The sequence below is a fragment of the Phyllostomus hastatus genome, unplaced genomic scaffold, assembly GCF_019186645.2.
Source record: "Phyllostomus hastatus isolate PE091 unplaced genomic scaffold, TTU_PhHast_1.1 phas_scaffold_216, whole genome shotgun sequence".
Lineage (NCBI taxonomy): Eukaryota > Metazoa > Chordata > Mammalia > Chiroptera > Phyllostomidae > Phyllostomus > Phyllostomus hastatus.
In genome coordinates, this window is record NW_025334018.1 from 12,806,358 (window position 1) to 12,817,168 (window position 10,811).

The 10,811-nt window shown below is 42.6% G+C and overlaps 1 protein-coding gene across 1 annotated transcript; it reads left to right on the forward strand.

Annotated features, from left to right (window-relative positions):
• Positions 1 to 115: 115 nt before the first annotated feature.
• BCAS2 (BCAS2 pre-mRNA processing factor) lies at positions 116 to 9,760 on the forward strand. Its single transcript, XM_045816777.1, has 7 exons — positions 116 to 356; positions 464 to 556; positions 3,492 to 3,562; positions 5,660 to 5,821; positions 7,377 to 7,427; positions 8,051 to 8,131; positions 9,262 to 9,760. The coding sequence occupies exons 1-7, from the start codon at positions 264 to 266 to the stop codon at positions 9,386 to 9,388; spliced, it is 678 nt and encodes a 225-aa protein (XP_045672733.1). The 5' UTR covers positions 116 to 263; the 3' UTR covers positions 9,389 to 9,760.
• Positions 9,761 to 10,811: the final 1,051 nt, after the last annotated feature.

Consider the following 10,811-nt stretch of genomic DNA (forward strand, 5'->3'; position numbering starts at 1 on the left):
AGCAAAACAGTGGTGCGGGGAAGGGGCGGGGCACCGGAAGTTCAGGCGTTCCACAGACTGGGACGCCACGACGTGACGTCACGTCCGCCCAACACAAAAGGACCCGGCGTTTTCCAGCTGTCGGGAGGGCGCGCCTCCAGAATGAACAACTCCGCGTGCGTCAAAGCCGACACGCACGCGCCGTAAATCGTCGGCGGTGGGCGCAGGCGTCGTGAAACGGGCCTGAGCCTGCGCAGACTCAGAAAACTCAGGCGAACTTAAGCATGGCGGGCACTGGGCTGGTGGCAGGCGAGGTTGTCGTGGATGCGCTGCCGTATTTTGACCAGGGTTATGAAGCGCCTGGTGTGCGGGAAGCGGTGAGTTCGGGGCGTCTACGGCGGGGACTCGGCGTTCGCCGGCCCTCGGGCCGCAAAAGGCCCCTTAAAATTGCTGCCCCAACACTGGCCCATCTTCTCATCCTTAGGCTGCGGCGCTGGTGGAGGAGGAAACTCGCAGATACCGGCCTACGAAGAACTACCTGAGCTACCTGACAGCGCCGGACTATTCTGCTTTTGAAGTAAGTGTGATGCCGGAGCCCATCCTGTGGGCCAGGATTCCTGCGAGCCTTTATTTTGAATTGAGGGCTTTTCCCGCGTTGAAGTGACTTGCTTAGCTTCCATAGATACTGTCAGCCCATTGAAAACAGCTAGAAACTGTACTTGAACAATAAAAGAAAAAGAAAACAGCTAGAGAGGTAAGCCTTCTCCGGAAGGAGACCCACGGCAGGACTTTCTGAGGCTCCGCGAATCGAATTACCTAACAGTGCAGAAAATGAGTGTGTATGTTTTTCTGAGATAGGTTCCTTGCGTAAATTCTCGGTGGGCTCCTCTGAGTGAGGTCTGAGGTCCATACCAAAACAGGAAATCTATGTTTTTAAGTGTGTTTAAGCTTAATTTCCTAAGTTCCTGGGAACCACTGGAGGGCGGCCTTTGCATAAAGCCTAAATGTTTACAGAATGTGAGTGACGGAAGGGACCAACCATATCTACGTAATACACTGTTTACACACTTATAAAGCCTAGAAGTGCACCCAAGATAATACTTGGGTTTACTCAGCTAAACTACAGTAGTTTTAAGTTAATGGATTCTCTTGAGCATTTTAATATATACAGGGTTGGAATTTCCCCCCTGTTATAGGTAACCATTTATTTATGAAAGAAATCTGTCATTAAAACGCAGTATTTATATTGAAGTTTTAAGCAGAAGAGAAATGTTCTGTGATGTGCAATTTTCCCATGCTTTTTAAAAAATATTGTTACCCAAATATAGATGTTACCACATCAAGAACTAAGTACAGTAATGCTTTCTCATTAGACTGATTTCTGAAAGTTTCAGATACTACGTTCAAACACAAACTTTTAAACACTTGAACCAGTTTTTTCTTACCTCTCTTAAATACAATACATGTTTTCTATCTTTATAATTAGTATACGGATTACTTTCTCCTTTGTAATAATAGGAGCTTGTGAGTGTACTGGGCTCCTCACTCTCTCAGTCCTGAAAATAGCACTGTGAACTAGATTCTGATTTTTTCAGATGTGATCACTGGAGCTCAGAGAGGCTAACTGATTGGCTCAAGCCCTTCCCACTCCTCAGACTGGCTTAGAAACTGCTCTTCATCAGTTCATTGAACAACTATTTATAAAGGTCTTTTCTATGACAGGGGGTGGGGCACAGGGTAGACAAGGTCCATACTCATGGAGGTCACATTCCAGAGTGTGACCACAGACAAGTTAATCAGAAAATTAGACTATTGATGAAGCTGTACGAAGAATCAAAGTAGTGCTGCGATACAGTGACTGGGAACTACTGTAGTTGGGGTAGTTGGGGAAGGCCTGCCTGTCTGAGCTTGCGAGAGTGCTCCACAGGTAGGGACCTTTTTTGTCTCCTTCACCCACTGTGTCTTCATAACATAGAGCAGTACCTGGTACACAGTAGGCACCCAAGTATGTGTCAGTTAAAGAGTTTCTAAGGCCATTTTATTTACTGAGTGCTGGCTCAGTCTTTGGAGAGAGTTGAGGTAAAACTCCAGCTCTGTCATTTACTGGCCATGTGAGGCAGGTGAGGGCTCCTTGTGTTAATAGCTTGAGATGCTCACACTGCATTTTTGTAGTGTCTCCCATCTAACATTAGTTCTTACTCCTTGTCTGTCACTGTACGAAAGCCTATAGCTAGAATACCCTGGCTCTCTGTAGGAAACTAGAGAACTACATTTTCTTAGAGCTTTGTGTAATGCAGCCATAGTCCAGAAAAGGGCTTTCTCCAAAACTTTTTTTAAATTTTTTATTTTATTTTAATCGTTGTTCAAGTACAGTTTTCTGTCCTTTACTCCCATCTCAGCCCACCCACCCATCCCTCCCCACCTCCCTCCCATTTAATGCAAAACTTTTAAACAAGGAATGTGGGCTTCTGGAAGACTGTTTTTGCTTACTCTCTAGTCTAATTGATGAGGAAGCTGAAGCCTTCAAAAAGCTGAAATTACATGGGAAAACTGAGATGCTGCTATAAATACTTCACTTAAGCAGTTCTTTTTTTTTTTTTAAGATTTTATTTATTTTTAGAGTGGGAAGGGGGGGAGAGAGAGAGAAACATCAATGTGCGGTTGCTGGGGGTTATAGCCTGCAACCCAGGCATGTACCCTGGCTGGGAATTGAACCTGCGACACTTTGGTTCACAGCCTGCGCTCAATCCACTGAGCTACACCAGCCAGGGCTCTAAGCAGTCCTTTATATTCAGGGCTGGAAAGGTGCAGAACAAATGGAATAGGATATTGACCAAAACATTGGACCCCAGAGAAATAGAGTTATACGCAGTCTTTTTAAAGCCTGTAAAATTGTTAGACCAGATAACAGAAACCAGTTCATTTTGCCCATTCCCCATTCCCCATTCTTTGCAAAAAGTAAAGTGGGAAAAGAACAACCAGAACTGAAAAAGAAACTGGAGGCTTAGGCTCATATCCCTAAAGCAAGTTATTTTATGCCCAAGCCCTCTCTTCCCCACCCACAATGAATACTTAGGTCCATGGTTCTCAACGTTAGTGCTATCTTATAAGCAACTGGTGAGTTAAAAACAAAAATTATAATCATGTCCAGTCTCAACCTCAGAACAGTTAAGGGGGACTGCGGGGGGAGAGGTGGGATGTGGCTGAGATCGGAATTGCTTTCAAAGCTCCCAGCTGATTCTCTTGTGCTCCTGGGACTGAGAACCACTTCTCTAGGATTAATCCTTTGCTCTGTGGGCCCCTTTATATCTGAAGTGTGTGTGTGTGTGTGTTCTCCAGATCTTGGAGTACAGTTAACCCAGTGACTTGTGAGAAGGGAAATGATCCATTATAACAGGTAACGTAAAGTATAAATATTTATGTAGGTTAGATGCATTGTGTGTTCGGTGGTAGTTGATTTTAATTTGTCTGTATTATTTTGGAAACAATTCTTTCTCCAATTTATACCTTAGACCGACATAATGAGAAATGAATTTGAAAGACTGGCTGCCCGGCAACCAATCGAATTGCTCAGTATGAAACGGTAAGTCAGTTCTGTTTCTGCGTTCGGCTGGGCTCAAATCATTGTTTATTTTAATCTTAATTTTTTTAGTAAAACTCTGGTAGCCATGCTAAAGCAGACATTGAAAAGGAAAAATCCTTGTCTGTTTTTATATATTTGTTTTTTCATGCTGTAGTGTTTCTTATAATCTTGTGTTAATGTTCAGAGATATTCTTTGCACCATTATATAAAATGCAGATGTGTTAAAATCCAGCCACAGGGGAATAGTAAATTGTACTGAAGTTCATGTTTAAGATTTTCCCAGGGAGCCCTGGCTGGCTTGGCTCCTTGGATTGAACGCTGGCCTTCGAACTGAAAGGTTGCTGGTTCAACTGCCAGTCAGGGCATGTGCCTGAGTTTCAGGCCATGTCCCCAGTTGGGGGCCTGTGAGGCAACTGATTGACGTATCTGTCACACATCGATGTTTCTCTCCCTTTCTCCCCCCTTTTCCCTCTCTCTAAAAATAAATAAAATAAATTAAACAAAGATTCCCCAGGGGAATGCTCCTGATTCGACATCAGTTCCTCACTGCTAAAATGAGCCTGGTGGCTTCTGATGATGGCTGCCTCACACGTGCGAGGCAGCTTCAGCAAACACAGAGTGCCCGGAGGGCGGGACTGTGGTCCCACGTCTCCCCTCCTGTGCCCTTTCACCACAAAACCATTTCTCCTTCGTCGGGAAAAATCCCAAACACCCTCTAAGAGGGAGAATTGGATTGCTTACCATCTGCGGTCCTTTCAGCTCGAAAATACCGTGGAATAATGAGAACCATGAAGCCCTCTGTCAGAGCCAAGTCCTTGGCTAGGGGGCCACGGGCAGTACGCGTGCAGGTTGTAGGAGGGATTTGAGCCTGCCCAGCCAGAGGACCGGGCTGCTTCTTTCCTTGTGCTCCTCGTCCTGTCTGGCCTGGGTGATGAGGCAGAACAACCTCCAAGACTCCTCAGCTCTCCCATGTCCTGGCACTTCTGCCCTAAAGATATTCCTGAGAGTAGCTCCTGCAGGGCAGTGTGTTTCAAACCCCAGGTGATGACCCGTTAAACAGCAGGTGGTGAAGTAAATTGAGGAAAACACTTGTGAAAAGACATAGGGTAGAAAATGTCAGAATGCATTGCATGTAAAGGTAAGTATTGTTTTGTGAAATGTTGGTTTAGCTGTGTATAGTGGCTCACAGTGTAAAATGTTTCTTACTGTATGTAGGTTAGTCAGATTTGAAAGTATTATATAAGGTATTTGTAAAGCTGTTTTTTATTCATTCATTCATTCATTCATTTATAAAGAGAAAGGAAGAGAGGGAGAAAAACATCGATGTGTGCTTGTCTCTCGCATGCCCCAATTGGGGACCTGGCCTGCAACCCAGACATGTGCCCTGACTGGGAATCCACCCAGTGACCCTTTGGTTCGAGGGCCAGCGCTCAGTCCACTGAGCCACACCAGGCAGGGCTTAAAGCTTTTTTTAAAAAACTGGCTTATTACTTCTTGATCCCAGTTGCATATCCCTGAATTTTTCATGAGAATATTTGGAGTTTTTATAGTATCTAATAAAAATACTTAAATGAACGTGAAAACTTAGTTTGTAGGAACTCACGAATACTGAGCCGACATCGCGAAGAGTGTTGGAGGACTGGGCAGTGTGCGGAGAGCACAGGGTGGGGTTCAGGTTTTTCTCTAGAGGGGCGCGGGTATGTGGGTGGGGAGGTGGGTGGACCACAGGTGTGTTTTACAAAAATGACAGTGTAGTTTTGTGCATGTCTTACTTTGCCCTTACTGTTTTACAAACATTTTAATGTTTTAAGTTTTTGTCAGTAACATCATTTAATGTCTAATATAACAACCCTTCATATGAATGTATTGTAGCTTAGTGACTCCATTCACATTGATGTGGGTAGTTTTTGTGACTGTATATAACTTTGCTAAGTCTTATTTGTAAATTGCTTGTTTTTAGGATAGTTTTTGATTATTGTAAGGTGTATATCTTCGTCTTCTCCAGCTGTTACAGTGTGCGTAGGCCCCTGAGGCATCTGTTGGGAGGAGAGATACAGGTTTGGGGGACCGTGTGGTCACAGTGTTCTTTCATCTCAGGTATGAACTGCCAGCCCCGTCTTCGGGTCAGAAAAATGACATCACCGCCTGGCAAGAGTGCGTGAACAATTCCATGGCCCAGTTGGAGCATCAGGCAGTTCGGATTGAGAATCTGGAGCTAATGTCACAGCACGGATGCAATGCCTGGAAAGTGTATAATGAGTAAGAAGCTGTTTGCTCTTTCTTTAAAACCCATGCTACCCACAGCTTTGGTGTTTTGTTTTTTTTTAATGGGGAAAGTAGGGTTGGAGAAGTGGGGAAAGAACCTTTAAAGTTCTTTCAACTAAAGGGGAACCTTCAGGGTCGGCCTCTGGGTTTACAGGTAAGCAGGCTTAGCCCCAGGGATGTCAAGTGAGTCATCCGAGGACACACAGCTATTTAGGGCATAGCTGGAGCTGGAGCTGCAGCCACTCGCCCCTGTGACACAGTGTGGTAGGTTTTGATAGAAGTATTCAGAGTATTTGAGGAGGTGCCTGTACTCTTGAGAGGGAGAGGGACCCAGCGCCAGCCTATGAACTGAAAGGTCGCCAGTTCAATTCCCAGTCAGGACACATACCTGGGTTACAGGCCAGGTCCCCAGTTGGGGGCGTGCAATTGATGGATCTCGCACATTGATGTTGCTCTTATTCTTTCTCCCTTCATCCCTTCTTTCTAAAAATAAATGAAATTGTTTTAAAAAATGAGGGAAAGCTCCCTGTTAATGTTCAGTTTTCTTCTCTCTGTGGTTAGCAGTAGACAGGAGGGGAGAATGACAAGGTAAAGAGTAAAGGAGAGTTTAAAAGGGTATACTCCTCAGGTAGTTTTCATCTTGTCTGTGAAAAGTAATGACAGTTGAAGAAGTGATTTAAGTTCACAAAATCGGAGTATTGGTAAACTGCTTAAAAGACCTAAAGTAGGATTCAACTTTGATACTATGTTACTTAATGTTTCTAAGCTTACTTTCCTCACATGTGAAATAGGGATAATGTTACCTGCCTCAAAGAACTCTTTTGAGAATTAACTAATTTTATGTGGTATCTTAACATGGTGTTTGGCATGAGCACTCAGTAAGTATTGGGTTGTCCAAAAGGTTCATTTAGTTTTTTTCTGTGGATGGCTCTAGGAGCATTTAGTTGTATTTAACTTCATTCAAAACAATTTTGTTAGATTGTATTGTGACAGCTGTCATATCAGCGTGCGTTTAAGAAAAGACCAAAATTGGTGAATTTTTGTGCAGACTTTTTAATATTGAAGATGGAAGAAAATACGCAACATTTTTGGTATATTATGCTTTATTATTTCAAGAAATGTAAAAATGCAACTGAAATACGAAAAAGATTTGTGCAGTGTACAGAGAAGGTGCTGTGACTGACTGATGGAGCGTATCAAAAGTGGTTCACAAAGTTTCTTGTACTATTGACACTTTGGCCAAATAATTCTTTGCTGTGGGGCTGTCTTGTGCATTGGAAGATGTTTAGCAGCGCCCCTGGCCTCTACCCACTAGAAGCCAATAGCAGTGGAGACAGCCAACATGCTCAAAATATCCAAATCAATGATGTTATTATGAAAATGAAAAATAAGTCTTTTATGGAAAAAACTAAACGGGCTTTTTTGCCAACCCAGTATTAACTGTTTTTAAGCAGGAAAATTTGACCTTGTATCAACTACATAGTTCACCTTTAGTTGGTACTATTCAATTTTAACATGCCTTAATCTGATTTTTCTTTTTCTTGCCTAGAAATCTAGTTCATATGATTGAACATGCACAGAAAGAACTCCAGAAGCTAAGGTAATTTGTTTCCTTTTATTTTATAATAAGGTTTAGGTGAGCCCTCAATAAATACAGTGAGAAGGAAAAGGAACCAGTGGGTAACAGTCACATGAGAGGAAGCAATTGGTCCACGCTGTGTCCAGCGCCTGGTGTCGCCGCACCTGCGTGGCGGAGTGACAGGCCTGAGGTCCGAGAACACCTCTGCGGGGTCACTTGCAGGTGAGAAGTCCGCAGACATTGGAAGGAACTTCCACAGGTGGGAAAAGGAGCAGAACAGCATGTGTATGCTGACTTCTGTTAAAGACAACCAAACTAATCTACCCGTGTGCACGTGCACGTGTAGGAGAGAGTTTGGAAGGACAGACGGCTGTTATCAGGGAGGAGAAGCACATGGGCAGAGGACCTTCGTGTTAACTTGCTTGTGTGTGCGTTCAGTTTTTCACAGCAAGCACGCTGTATGAAATTTAATTGAAAAATAATAAGAAAGTTAACTTCTGGAATTAGTTTATGACTTCATACATCTGTTCTTTCAAGGGATGAAAGATGTTGTATTATATTGACCATAGATTTTTATCAGTTGATCGTGGTCAACAGAAAATGTTAAAATGTAGGTTAGTTGTATAAGTAATTTTTTTTTACAGGAAACACATTCAAGATTTAAACTGGCAGCGAAAGAACATGCAGCTCACAGCTGGATCGAAATTAAGAGAAATGGAGTCAAAGTGAGTACCTACAATTCCATCATCTTTTAAATTGCTGAGCGAATTTAAGATCGAAAGTCAGCTATGCGACTCAAACAGTATTCAAACGGGAAACCACGCTGGTCCGGGAAAGGCTGCGCTCTGGCTCCCGCTCTCCACCGCCTGGGCCCCTCCCCTCGGCGCGGGCCTGGAGGGCAGTGGAGGAGGTGCAGCCGAAACCAAACCTGAATCACACCTGAATCCTGCTGACTGATTTTCTGCTTAGAGCGCCCTGTTTTCAGTCCATTGTTTCTGCTCTGAATGGGATTCTCCCGATTTTTAAAGGAAAAAAAAATTAACTATTTTTAGTTTGCAGAAGGGGGATTTAGTACTTTCCATCCCATGTTGTATATTAGGCATCTTTTCATACTTTTTCCCCAAGCAAATACAATCTTCTAAACATACATATATGTTTCTTTTCATTCATCTTAGAGACTTTATTTTTTTCTAGGGGAAGTTGCCTTAAATCTCCGAAATCTCTTCTGATCAACTCCAGAAATTTCTCCACCGTTATTAATATTACTTCTGCCCCCTTTTCTCGCCTTATTTGGTTAACCCATTTAAAATACTATCTTCCCTGCCATGGCTGGTGTCACTCAGTTGTTTGTAGCACTGTCCCGTTCACCAAAAGGTTGGGAGTTCAATTCCTGGTCAGGGCACATACCTAGGTTGCAGGTTCAATCCCCGGTAGGGGTACATATGGGAGGCAAGTAGTTGATGTTTGTCTCTCATATCTATGTTTGTTTGTTTTTCTTTCTCTCTCTCTTTTTCTTTTTTTCCTTTCTCTCTCCCTAAAATCAATAAACATTTTTAATACTGTCTTCCCTCACACTTTCCTATCTCTTGAATTCTTTTTAATTTTCTTAATATAACATTTATTTTGAAATAATTAGAGAATCACATGCAGTTGTAAAAAATAATGCAATGAGATCCTGTGTACCCTTTCCTCACTCCTCCCAGTTGTGCCTCAGTTTTTTGTTTGTTTGTTTGTTTGTTTTCAAAAGAAAAAAGTGAATGTTAGTGTTATAGCCCTGGCTAAAAATGTACATCTGATAAACTATTTGAAGAGAAATTTTACAATGAGTAATTTTTCTGTTGTTTTTCTATTTTAGCTGGGTGTCCCTGGTCAGTAAGAATTACGAGATTGAAAGGACTATTGTGCAGTTGGAAAATGAAGTCTTTCAAATGAAGCAGCAACATGGAGAGGCCAACAAAGAAAACATCCGACAAGACTTCTGAGAAGACAAGTTAATTCTGTGGATAGAGAGGAAGGCGGGCTGGGCTTTTCCAGATCAGACCCTGGTCTGTGAAGGACATCATCTTAGGAGATCACTGGCAGTGTTTAGAAGCGGTAAAAAGTGGACTGTTAATATCCCCTTTGTACATTAGCAAAAGAAAAAAGTTCGACTCAGTGGTATTGCTTGCCATTACAAAAAAAAGTTCCAGGGTTCTGAAATAATACGACTTTAGAAAAATGTATCATAGGGTTAATTTTGAGCCATTTGGACCACATTTTGTATCCAAGAGATCTTTGTTGACAATTTTCAATGTGTACAAGAAGTTGGAAACTTTCGGTTTGTATATTTTTCAAATAAAGAGGTAGTTGTACACAAATTCTTGATTACCAGATAAGATTTAAGAAATACAGCGGCTCCGTGTACATCACTCTCACCGTCCTCCCCAGAGGTGACAGCTTCATGAAGCTTAGTGTGTGTGCGTGGCATTGTTCTGAGTGCTTTAGGTGGGTGACCTAAACTTACATGAATAAAGAATCATCTGATCCTCAAAAACTTTAGATTTCCTGCCCAATTCAGAGAAAGTATTTGCAACATATCAAAGGGTAAATAGTCTTCATGTATAAAGATCTTTATAAATCACTGCTGCATTCTTTTTATGATGGGGGAAGAATTACATTTTAATTTTAACAGGTTTGTTTTTTTAAAGATGGGCTTGAGCAGCAAATGTAATCTTCGTAACTATTGCCCCCAGAGCGCTCATGCCACTGTGGCCTGGGCCAATTCACTGCACCTTCCCAGGCCAAAGAAAGGGTATGTATGTTCTGCTCCTCCTTGACTGAGGGGCTGGGTTCTAGGTCCTCTCTGTGTGGTGCTCCCCCACGGTCCTCTGTTGTGTTGTACTACTTGCTAGTAAACTCTAGTGTGCCGACCAACTTGGAAAGCTCGCGTGTTTCCTTGGCCTCCGTGGGTTTGGTGTGCTGGGTTCAGGGTGTATTACTACATAGAAAGCAGTAGTTCTAATAATAAATGGCAAATGTCTAAGACTGATTATTCTGTTTCTTTAAAACTGGCCGTGCTTAAAATTCTGCCCCGCTGGTTGAGGTTCCTCTCTCATTCCTAAAACTGCATAGTTGGAGGATGGCCCCAACCCTGCTGAAAGGGACAATCTGCATGACAATGGGTGGACTCCAGCAAGTTAATGGGCTCTACCTCTAGACTTCCCATGGAAGCCAATAAATTGCCCATTTTGCAAGTCACTTTGAGTTGGATTTTCTATCACTTGCAACATTAACCATTCTAACTTAAGGCTCTCAAGATAAATACCCAGATTGCTTTTTTCTGAGGAGATTTAAATGTGCAGCAAAACACGATTTTTACAATGTCTCACAACAGAAAATTCCGTCTGGGGTCTCTTCTATGACCTC

What these genes read in the sequence shown, in the direction of transcription:
- BCAS2 (XM_045816777.1), top strand. Translation starts at nt 264, where the DNA reads ATGGCGGGCACTGGGCTGGTGGCAGGCGAGGTTGTCGTGGATGCGCTG. An exon ending in GCCTGGAAAGTGTATAATGA is followed by an intron (nt 5,822 to 7,376) that starts GTAAGAAGCTGT and finishes TTTCTTGCCTAG; the next exon opens with AAATCTAGTTCATATGATTG. An exon ending in AAAGAACTCCAGAAGCTAAG is followed by an intron (nt 7,428 to 8,050) that starts GTAATTTGTTTC and finishes TTTTTTTTACAG; the next exon opens with GAAACACATTCAAGATTTAA.